Source organism: Aethalodelphis obliquidens, unplaced genomic scaffold (genome assembly GCF_003676395.1).
Source record: "Aethalodelphis obliquidens isolate GAN/ISIS:26980383/991018 unplaced genomic scaffold, ASM367639v1 scaffold142, whole genome shotgun sequence".
Taxonomy (NCBI): Eukaryota; Metazoa; Chordata; class Mammalia; order Artiodactyla; family Delphinidae; genus Aethalodelphis; species Aethalodelphis obliquidens.
The window spans coordinates 161,807-174,106 of record NW_020838086.1 but is presented as its reverse complement, the minus strand read 5'-3'; the positions used below and the strand labels follow the sequence as shown (position 1 = coordinate 174,106).

General features: G+C 39.0%; 1 protein-coding gene across 3 annotated transcripts in view; it reads left to right on the top strand.

The window, feature by feature from the left end:
• TMOD3 (tropomodulin 3) overlaps positions 1-8,761 on the top strand; it is an 84,642-nt gene extending 75,881 nt beyond the window's left edge. For all 3 annotated transcript variants that reach the window (XM_027099795.1, XM_027099796.1, XM_027099797.1), the window contains 2 exons: positions 762-906; positions 5,746-8,761. In XM_027099795.1, coding sequence (XP_026955596.1) covers positions 762-906; positions 5,746-5,780 — 180 coding nt within the window. In that variant the 3' untranslated portion in view covers positions 5,781-8,761. The remainder of the gene's footprint in view (positions 1-761; positions 907-5,745) is intronic.
• Positions 8,762-12,300: the final 3,539 nt, after the last annotated feature.

Below are 12,300 nucleotides of genomic sequence, written 5' to 3'. Positions count from 1 at the left end.
TATTCATGTTGTGGCATATATCAGTACCTGTTCCTTTTTATGGCTGAATAATCTATTATACTTGGGTTGTTTCCACTTTCTGAATGGTACAGATATGCTGCTGTGAACATTCATGTACAGATTCTTATATGAATATATGTTTTCACTTCTCATGGGTATATACCTAGGAGTGGAAATGCTGAGTCATATGGTAACTCTGTGTTTAACCTTTTGAGAAATAGCCGAATTGTTTTCCATAACAGTTGTACCATTTTACATTCCTGCCAGCATGCCTAAAGCTCCCAGTTTTTCCATATCCTTGCCAACACTTACTATCGTCTGTCTTTTTTTTTTTTTTTTTTTGCGGTACGCGGGCCTCTCACTGTTGTGGCCTATCCCGTTGCGGAGCACAGGCTCCGGACGCACAGGCTCAGCAGCCATGGCTCAAGGGCCCAGCCGCTCCGTGGCATGTGGGATCCTCCTGGACCGGGGCACGAACCCGTGTCCCCTGCATTGGCAGGCGGACTCTCAACCACTGCACCACCAGGGAAGCCCCTATTGTCTGTCTTTTTGATTATAGTCATCCTAGTGGGTATGAAGTGGTTTCTCACTGTAATAATCCACATTTTGTTGATGTCTGTATGATCATACACTAAACTTACATTTTTGTTTCTCTTATGTATGGTGTAAGACTTGGGAAAACTTTCAAGGAATCAGCATGTACCTGAAAAAGTATTTTGATGTAGCTCATTAATACTATTCTTTATTTTCAATTATTCCAGAGGCAGCAGTTGGGGACGGCTGTAGAATTGGAAATGGCCAAGATGCTTGAGGAAAATACCAATATCCTTAAATTTGGGTATCAATTTACGCAGCAGGGACCCCGAACCAGGGCAGCTAATGCTATAACAAAAAATAATGACTTAGGTAAGACATATTCGGTGTGAAACTGAATTTCTGAATTGTATCATTAAGCTAATGTATTGGAGGGACTTTTTTTAAAATACATTTTTACACAGGAAGATTATTTGGCTTTTGTTTCTAAAATCCACACAGTCCTTTATAATACTCACTGAATTATAGTTCAGTTTAAATGAGGTTGTAGTGATTATAGGTTAGTGGGTGACAACCTATTTCACAGCTTTTAGTGAAATAGTTTTCTACAACAAACATTATAAAAAATGCTTCCCTAAAAAATATTTTGTTCTCAATTACAAGTCACCTCTTGGAGTTAGTAAAACAAAGATTTCAATGTTATAGCAAAGTTTTGCCCTTTTGATCAAAGGCCTAGATAGAAATTCAGTTTTATATGGTAAAATATAAAACAATTACAGTTTTTTAAAAAAAATTATTTATTATCCATTTGGTTGCTTCAGGTCTCAGTTGCAGCAGGAGGGCTCCTTAGCTGTGGCTTGCTGGCCTCCCAGCTCCCAGTTGCAGCACGAGGGCTCCTTGGTTGAGGCAAGCGGGCTCCTCAGTTGCGGCTTGTGGGCTCCCCAGCTGCAGCTCACTGGTTCCTTGGTTGTGGCATGCGAACTCCTAGCTGCAGCATGCATGTGGGATCCACTTCCCAGACCAGTGATTGAACCCGGGCCCCCTGCATTGGGAGCGTGGAGTCCCAAGCACTGCGCCACCAGGGAAGTCCCTAAAATAGTTTTAACCTGAGTTTTAAGTTTGGTGTTTGTCATTGAAATACTTTAAAAAATGCATTTAGACAAGAATTAAAATAATACTTCTTAAAGCGAGTCACATTTCACCGTTATGCAGTTCTTTTAGGCTTTGGCCATATTTGAGTTTGCAGTGTTTTAAAGATTTCTGGAGCAGAACTACAGCCTCATTCCTTTAATCCAGATCACTGTGAAAAGTATTAGTTCAAACCCTTTCTGTCCTTTGATGACTGTAGTTTCCCATGGAAGATTTTAGTGTCTTGCTTTTTAAAAGAGAAATTTGGTGTGTTTTGGTGTATTGTTGATTTTAGATGTAGTTTGCAAGGTCATGCTAATATTTTAGTGTTGCTTCATTCGTTGGCTTCTATTTTCTTTCCTTCAGGAATTTAATTTTGCTTTTTAGAGCAGTGTTTCTCAAGTCTAACTGAACTTCATAAATAGAGAACCTTAAGAACGTATACATTGTTGGCGCTAAAAAGTTAGTTTTTTACTTACTAGGTTATACTTCATTGTAATAGCCTATTTTCAAAGACTTTAAGCTTTTGGAGGTCAGGGGCCATGTGTATCTGGTGAATTCACAACTTTCTTTAAAACCATGTGTGACAATAGTAGGTACTTAATATTTATTAAGTAAAAAAAAGTAGTAGAATTTGAATCCTGGTTAAAGTTGAAATTTCTGGTAACTAAGCAGCTATGAACTTAAGCCAGAAGTGTCTCCATTCTTCCTTTCCTCAGAAACCACCTTAGCTGTCCCAGGATCCCACTGACGTATTTGTAGCCCTAGCCATGTCTGTCAGCTGTGCCCCTCCCCGAGGAGGCGGTGCTGGCGAGCAGCAGAGTGAGAGTCTGCACGTGCACATCCCTGCATGTGAAAGGGACGCCAGCCTTTCAGGGCCTCAGCAGTTGTGCTCTTCTGTGAGCCTGTTATGGCAGGTGCTTTGCCCAGATCTTTCTAAGAAAAGAGGGCCTAATGTTAGAGCAAGGAAGATTTTGGCAGATGGAAGGTGAGGGGAGCAGATGAAAACAGTTCCTCGGCTGCTTTATGTCAACACTGAGCAGTCGAGGAGCTGCTGTGCATAGGCGTGTGTAAGAGGATGAGGAGGCCGTGCAGAAGAAGGTGCAGTCTGACACGAAGCAGAGGTGAGAAACGGCACACAGCTGTGTGCTGGCAGCTCTCTAGACAAGCTGCCTGCCCTCCCCACGCTGTTCACTCTGATCCAAACCAGATCTTCAGACATGGGTCTTAGGCATGAAATGAGAATAAGGACATTCCTGGAGTGAGGAATTGCATGAATAAAAGCTCAGATTTGGGAGTAAGCAAGTTATTTATATGCTGAAGACAGCCTGCAGATTTTGAGAAGTGACTCTCATAACAGGATGCAGGATCCAGAATAAACTTTCAACAAGCACTTGCTATTTGAAGCTAACAGAATAAAAAAAATTATTTCAGCGGATTAAGAGGGAATGCTGATAGGCGGCACTAAAATTACGTGGTAAGGAACTTAGCTTCCTTTGGACTTTATGTGGAGGCATTTGAGAGCCATTGTAAGCCACTGAGTGCATGATTAAAATGATACTTCAAAAACACTATTCTAATTACTCTTCTGGAGATAGAGAAGAAATGAGATTAGTTAGGATTTATCGGCAATGGACTAATCATGAAGTATCGAGAACTTATATTAGTGGAGTGGATTTTGGAAAGAAATTGCCAAAGAATTGTTAATAGGCCCGAATTTATTAGTCTTTCATCCACAGGATGAACTGAAGAACTGCTGAGGTAACAGGTGGGCACAAAGTGAGGAAGAGGGGTCAGAAGTGCTCTTTGCCCGCCTCCCTCTGCTGTGCTGTGTCACAGCAACAGCAGCCGGGCCTCCATCCACCCTCAGCTGGATTTGTTTCTTAGCCCTGCACTTTGATCTCTGCCTGTGGATCAAGGTGGCAAGCCTAAAAACCGTCTTCTTACTTGCATTCTAGTGTGCAGTAACTGGACAGAGATATTGGAGCACAAGACTTGAAACCTGTACAGCATCTCTGGGGCATATAGTTTTTCTTCACCTTGCAAATGGGGCTACATCAGAGCTTTAGTGTTCTGATTTTGATACTGTCTTTCCCTCTCTCATTGTTTTCTTAGTCTCAACTTTTCATTGAAATAATCCTACCTACTCGCCATCTCTTCAGCTAAGGAGTATCACGGCTATAACAGCAAAGAGGTTATATGGTGTACGTGCAGTATTCGATTGAACTTTGTCTCACGTTACTACCTTTACACTAGCTAACTACATAATTAATTTTCTATACTTTTTTTGTTTGTTCCATCTGTCCTATTGATCTTGTTTATAGTGTGCATTTTTTTAATGACATGCTTTTTAACATCTGAAATGGTCTGCCAATAACATCCAAACACTACTGCAATTCAAAATTTTCTTGGAAATGTTCTTCCCTAAAGAATTATGTGCTTTGCCTTTCAGATATATCCATGTTCTTCAGAGATCCATATACATGAATTAAGTTTGTATTTGAGGACTCAGTTCTCCATTTGATTTCTTCCCCTAGTATTTCAGTAAATACCTGAAACTTGTTCATTAACATGGACTGAAATTAGAGTTGGGGTGCGCCTAGTTAAATTAGTATAAAAATGTTCATGGGGACCTGATACTTCAGTCCTCCTGGTTTTTATTTTCTGGACAAGCTTTTATGTGCATCACTTGACTGTCCAGTCTCATCTCTTGAAGGCCAGTGAACAGAAGCCAGCAGTCAGAACAGCATGAGAGCAGGATTCGTAGCCTGGCCAGGAGGCCAGTGCACCTGTTAGCTTTTCATTCCTCTGTTAAAACGGCCAATTCAGGCTGAACAAAGGCAGGTGTCTTCCTACTTGCTTCCACAGAAGAGAGTATAGAAATTAATAGACCAACAATGTAACTTAAACAGAGGAACTTACTGGTTAGAGTATCAAAACCAATTATGTATACATGCAAATCCTCTAGCTTTATAAAAGCTAAATTGACTTTCCTCATCCCAAAAAGATGGCTGACCTCAGGACCATCCCGTGACCCCACTGTGGTGGGTGATGAGGCTGAGTACCCTTCACTGAATGTTTTCTATATTAACACTACACTAAGCAGACTTTACTCGCACAGCCGTGAGGTACAGGTATCATTATCCCCTGTTACAGAGGATGAGTTGGGTCTCAGAGAGGTTACCTTACTTGCCAAAGAGCAAACCACAAAAAGCAACAGATTCCCACTCTTGCTGACTCCAGAACCTGTGTTCGTTTTCGTCTCTAAATAGGAGTTGCCACAATGCTGAGGAGCCCTGACCTGGTGGCTCTCAGCAAATATTGTCTGATGGCTGACAGGTGAGAGTGAAGGTAGCAAGACCCTGACACTGAAGACTTTGCCCTGCTGCTAGTGAGCACAGCCAAGCGGCTCAGGGTCACCAGCCCGGGAAGAGGCTGGGGGTCCTCAGATGTGCACCCAACCACTGTGGCTTCCCAAGTTTTTGGTAGCGAGATGTGACATCACCACATTACCAGGGTCTAAGATCTTCATTACTTTGCATTTGTTGTTTTCTCAGAGCCCTGAAGTGGCTCATTTTGCAGGAGATAAGAGAAGGAAAATTTGGAGAGCAGTAGCAGCAAGTCACTTACCTTTGAAACTGATAATACTATTTTTGGTATGTTCTTGCACAAACTGAGGAATTAATCAGAAGAGCATGCAAATAGTTACGTTTAATACTTTCTAATCCCAGCTGCCTGAATGTCATTTCAAAATTTAATACAGTAAGTTATTAGTTATTTTTTAATGGAGGTATAAATTTTAATACACAAATGAGACAGGCACAGTGACTTGAAGGTGACTGCTGACCATTCTGTTGTAGATTTCTAATGTAACTGCAGTGTAAGCACAGCTGAGCTTAGCCCCTCAGTTCTTAACAGGTAAGTAACCATGGTGAAGGGTGAGTTTTTTATTTTAATGGCTGTCTGAACTGCAAATGGACAATCCATTTTTGTACAACTCTAACTGGATCACACAGAAACTTGTCACAAGCAAATTAACATTGTACAAACTAACAGGGATTTCTAACATTCTTTTTCTCATAGTTCGCAAGAGACGAGTTGAAGGAGACCACCAGTAAGTCTGCCAACATGTAATCTTTGGAAGACTTCAAAAGTTTGCCAAGGGCCCATGTTGTGATATCAGATGTAAAATTTTCCTCGGGAGAAGGGAAAAGACTGGAAATTCTTTTTTTTTTTAACTACATGTTATCTTTTATCTAGTTTAAGTTGTTACCAGTTTCAGATTGTAAATCACTAGTAGGTGATATTTTGTATTCTAAAGCATTATTTCTACTTTCTGCTAAAATCAGTTTTAATTTAGCTTAATTAAATGGTTTATGATGAGTCTTGGGTTAAAAAAATACAATTATAAAAAAGTTTAGGAAGTCATTTATGTAGAGTAATATGAACATTCTAAGGACCAATCTTTTTTTAAGTCAGAAAGGGACATTGCTGATGTCAGAATTGTTGTTGCACCTTTTAGGTACAAGGAACTTCAAAGCTTTCCTTATTCCAAGGCAAGGAGACTTTTCCAAGTTTCAGAACACATGAACTTGGCAAGAGTATGGTTTCTGCTTCTATCAAGAAAGCAAAATGCCAGCATTTTAAAACAGATGACTCAAAACCTGGTCATCTGTTTTGGAGTCAAAGCAGATCTCTAGGAGAGAGGAAGCAGTCTCCTATGCATTCCATGGCACTGCACCTGTCCAAGGTGTCTCAGCAACACCTACAGTTTTTTTCAACAAAGTCATCAGCTTAGCCAGGTTACACACTTTGTTTAAAAGTATAGTTAGGTCTAAGTTCGTTACCGTTTTTCATTGCAATAATGTGGGCATTATTAAATTTTTGTGAAAGCTCATAGTAAAAAAAAAAGCATCTGAGTAGGAAAGCTATTTTTTTCTTCCCTGTAAAAGGCATATAGCCAGCTCTCAGTTATTTAGGGTAAAAGCAAAAAGAAAGCTGTTTTTAAACACATGAAATCAAAGTTAATAAATGGTGGAGATTAAGTCTGAGGAGCATGCAAAACGGTCCTTTAAATTGATGGTTACTGATGGTAAATTAGAAACTAGCCTGGGTATAAATTAAGAGCTGCACAGGATAGTGAGACGTTCCTACATGCAACACAGAATTGTCTGAATGGTATAATCACCACTCACTACAGATTTTCCCAACCAATAAGTAAAATGGCTGTTAGATAAATCTGTTTCCTTTCATCTTGTACTTTTTGGTCTACATTGTATAAAAGCAATTTCTCATAACACAAGCTGTCTTCCTATCCTTCAAAGTATTAAGGTGAACAGTTAAACGGTAGTCCTGTGGTGGGAAGACTACTCCAGATCCAATAATATGATCGATAATTTGGGCCTGCATTCATGTCCTATTTCAGGGCAGCCCCGGAGCAGGAGATGGCAGAGGCGTTACAGCTGCAGACGACAGGGGCAAAGGAGTCTGAGCAGTCCTGGCCTTGACAATTCAGGCCTGGGTGTATCCCTTACAGGGAGATTTTTCTAAAGGAGGAATCTCCTTCCAGAATAGGGGAGAGGTCTTTTGTTAATTTTTTTAAACTTCTTGAAATTGAATTATAAAATGTCTGCTCCTTTGTCTTGGGTTGGACAGTTTATCTAATGAGCTAGGCAACTCCTTGCATGCTACAGTAATAAGCCTTCTTAACAGGCAAAAGCTTTCCTCATGAGGACTGAGTGTGTGTTTTTTTGGAATCAGTATCCATTGTTTGAAAGGGGCCAAAGACTGGCTTTGCACTGTACTGCTATTCCCTTTCAGTTATAGGGTGCTGGAGGTTTTTCCAAGTTAGCAAGTCAAGCTCACTCTCGCTCGCTCTCTCCCTCTCTCCTTTCATAAATGACTTTGGAAATGCACTTGGTTTTAGAGACTGCACAGTTCCAGCAGGGTGGGGAGTCAGCATGGAGCAGCTGTGCAGAGCTACCAGTACACTTTTAGCAAGGCTTCCTCGCTTGCCCTGCCCTGTAAGTCAGTCAGTAAATTGCTAAGTATGTTACCCTTTCCTCCCCAAAGCTTTTTTTTAAATATAGGTAGGTGGGCCCCACCTAAAATTGTGTGTTATACTTGGGGTAATATCTTTTCCACTTATTATTTATCAAAGTATGAAGAAGTTGAGTGATTTCCTTGTACCATTCCAGTTCTGAGCTACAATAGTTCATTATATAATTGAAGAAAAGATTTCTTAATAAATAAGGGTGAACATTGATCTGATTAAATGCAGAAAATCTTTCAAGAATTGTAATGACAAGGGAGAAAACTGATGTTTACTTTGATCTTTAAAAATCTGGCACCTCTTACCCTTTTAGTAACTTTCAGTATTTCTGTATTTATCTAAAATTTTTTATAACAGATTGGAGTTGTGAAATACTCTTGATTTTTAAACCAAAGATTTTCTAAGACTTTAAGTTTTTATAGTGTAACCAATGTAAACTTATCTGGTTACCTAAGCAAAGACTATTCTTTGCATTTTTAAATTGCTGTTTTTTAAAAAGCTTTTAATTTCCCATTTTATAAAATTTTATATTCATATTGGAAGTTCTAATTTTTCCAGTTTGCATGAAATTGTATGTATTAAAAAATCAGTATTAATAATATTGATATTATTAGAATGGATTTTGGTGCTGTACACTTGGAGCTAAAGCCTAGTAGAAGTCTAATTCATAGGTGAAATACATTTTCTAACGGTGCGGTGCCTGTCGTTTAAAAGACCAAATAAACATTTTGTGTTTAAGAAATTAGCAGATTGTTAGAGATCTTAAGGAGAATTACATCTTGATAGTTAAATTGCAGATTCTCGTATTTGAATGAAATAATCCATATACTTGCTTTGTACAGTAGGTGTCCTCTGGAAAAGTTACATGTATAGAGCTTTGTATATTGTTTTTCCGTTGACAGCATCTGATATTTTTTCATTTAAAAAGGGGAGTCCATGGTATACTGAAAATTATAAAAGAAAAAATGTTTTGATAAAATGTTAGTCATGTTCTATTGTACATTATATTTAACCCTTGCTACCATTAAAATAAGATTAAATAATTCATGAGGTTTCATAAAATCTTTAAATTTTCGCTCTGTGGTCCCAGGACTGCCTCACTTTTTCCTTATAAAATCAGGAATCACTGTTACCTCCCAGCAGATACAAGGATCACTGTTTTTCTAGAATCCATAGCAATTTCCGTTCTCTATAAGTTCAGTACTGTCCAGTTTTGCTCCTTCATTTCAAATGCCACTTCACTTAAAAAAATTTTTTTCTATTTTTATTGAGATAATTGACATATAACATTGTATTAGTTTAAGGTGTACGACATAATGATTTGATATATGCACATACTGCAAAATGATTACCACGATAAGTTCAGTTAAACATCACCTCACGTAGTTTTAAAAAATGTTTTTCCTTGTGATGAGAACTTTTAAGATCTATTCTCTTAGCAACTTTCAAATATGTAATACAGTATTATTAACTGTCATAACTATGCTGTACATTAGTCGTAGGACATTCTCTTATAACTGGAAGTTTGTACCACTTGACCACCTTCACACATTTCATGCAGTCCCCATGCCCCACCTCTGGCAACCACACTCTGCTTGCTGTATCTATGAATTTAGTTTTTTTAGATTCTGATACGTGAGATGATACAATATTTGTCTTTCTCTCTGACTTATTTAGCATAATGCCCTCAAGACCACTCCATTTTTGAACAGTATTAACTAAAGACATGGCACCCACAAGAACCAAGCAAATTGGATGTGTCAGAGCACCTCCTATCAAGGGGCGTGAGTTCTTCAGTCTAAACATCTATAGAACCATCTTTTCCATCAGCTCCCACTGAACGTTAATGTTTCTGGCTGTTTCTCACCATACGACAGTTAATGTTTCTAGCTACTTCTCAAAGGAACTCTTCACAAATTTTTAAATTGAGAAAATTATATTTACAATAAGCAAAGATTTTTATATTTTTATGTCATTTTTTTTTTTTTTTTTGCAGTACGCGGGCCCCTCACTGTTGTGGCCTCTCCTGTTGCGGAGCACAGGCTCCGGACGCACAGGCTCAGCGGCCACGGCTCACGGGCCTAGCCGCTCTGCGGCACGTGGGATCTTCCCGGACCGGGGCACGAACCCGTGTTCCCTGCATTGGCAGGCGGACTCCCAACCACTGTGCCACCAGGGAAGCCCCTTATGTCATTTTAATGTCATTCTTTCTTATGTCATATTGATCTTTCTGCATTATAATTTAGTTCCGTAAGTCCCTATAAAAACTGAAAAAATTGGAAATTTTTTTATAATAAAACATTTATAACAGTTTGTTAATGCTGAACTCTAACCTGCAGTCTGATCATTCAGAGGAGCCAATCTTGTCAACCATTACCAAGTATTTTAGACAGCCTTCATTGACATATAAAGACTTTTACTTAGGACATCTGCTCTAGTGGCTAGATAAGAATAGATTGTAACACTGTGAAACACCACCAGCCATGTCTTGTTAGCATTGTTCAAGTTCGTACACTTTTAAGATAAACTCCCATGGAGTCTATATATGTGAGGCTTAACTCCCTTTTCTACAGACTATCAATATGTTTTAAGTGCTGCAAAGCGATTAATAGGCCTAAAATTTTTCTGTCAGATATTGTAGTCCACTCAGAGAGTAAGGTTTAAGAACAGATTCTGGGTGCTTCTTGGTGGCTGTGTATAGCAATTTTTAGGAGTTTAAATTTCACCTTAACTCACAAAAGAAAAAAAGTCTTTGATTCAGTTTAAACTTTTTAGATCTGTCTGCTTAAGAATTATAAAACAAAAATCGTGAAAAAAAAATTGCATGCATACATGTGCATTTACACACACACATAGCATAAAAACCTTTGTAATTTTGAATAAATGCCCACATTTTTTTCAGTCTTTTGGATGAATTATATTTGGTTTTAGTTATGTTTAAAAGCTTGAAAATTACCTTTATAACAGTGCATCATTCTTTGTCACATGAAATTGAGCATTTAAATACATTTTTTAACTCTAAAATACCAAAATGCTATAAATGCTTTTTTTCAATTTTTATAAATATAAAAACTGAATTTTATAATACTGATACTTAAATATTACAAACTATTAATATTATTGGCTCTTATTAGCACAGTGAAAGTTCTTTTGAAAAATATGGACTATAGGCATTTAGAATTTACCACTTCATATTGGAATAAATAATTTTACTAAAGTTTATCAAATATACTGTAGACTTGGACTTTTTGGAAAATCCATTTAGTGCCTGTGTTCTAAAGTTCATTCCTTACACACCTCTTAAGAACAAGTTTATTAATTTCCCTGACTTATTCTTTCCTACCCTATTAAGTTAAACCATATAAAACTGTCAATACGTGACCATTTATACCCATAAAAATAGTAAGTTCATATGGTTCAATCTCATACCATCAGTACTCCGTCTGGTCTGTCCATAAAATCAAATTGAAAAAAAAAAAAGGGCTTCCCTGGTGGCGCAGTGGATGAGAGTCCGCCTGCCAATGCAGGGGACACGGGTTCGTGTTCCAGTCTGGGAAGATCCCACATGCCGCAGAGCGGCTGGGCCCGTGAGCCATGGCCGCTAAGCCTGTGCGTCTGCAACAGGAGAGGCCACAACAGTGAGAGGCCCGCGTACGGCAAAAAAAAAAAAAAATCGAGTTTTTTAAAAAAAATTGACAAATATGAAGAAACAGGGACCTATGATACAGTGCGTTCTGGGCCTGATGGGAGCCAATCCAGCTATTAAACTAGAGATTAGTTGTGCAGTAAAACAGAGACATCTCTCATCAGTCACCTATATCCACCAACCAAAGGAAAATCAGCGCAACGTGTAATGGGTTTGAGGAAACTTTTAGGGATAAACATCAAATAATTGAATTTTGAAACTTAAGAAATAACGAAATTCCCCTTGAATCTTTAGTGTTGGCTGGCCTTCCAAGCAAGGATGGCTGTCGGGCTTATGTTCACATATGGGAAGTCTTGATGCCTGTTGGAGGCTTGGGTGCTTGGGTTGTCAGGTAACTCTAGCTCCTGTGAGTCTGAGTGGACGTGGTGCCAGGAGCTGTGGCTGTGGGAGATAATGCCCTCATGCTCAGCCCAGTGGCACCCTGCTCCAAGCAGCAAACAATGGGAGGGTCCAAAATCCCCAAACATCTTTTGGCCTTCAAATATTAAGCTTTCCACCATGTCTACAAGGGTTGAGGGCCTCTAGGCTCGGCCCAACTGCCCTGTTGCTGAAGTAGCAGAGCCTCAAGGCCAGCCCTTATAAAGAACAGCTGACCTACAGATTTAATGTGATCCCTATCAAATTACCCATGACATTTTTCACAGAACTAGAACAAATAATCCTGAAATTTATATGAAACCATAAAAGACCCATAATTGCCAAAGCAGTCCTGAGGGAAAAGAACAAAGCAGAAGGCATAACCCTCCCAGGCTTCAGACAATACTACAAAGCTACAGTAATCAAAACAGTGTGGTACTGGCACAAAAACAGACATACATATCAGTGGAACAGGACAGAGAGCCCAGGAAAAAACCTACACACCTATGGTCAATTAGTCTTT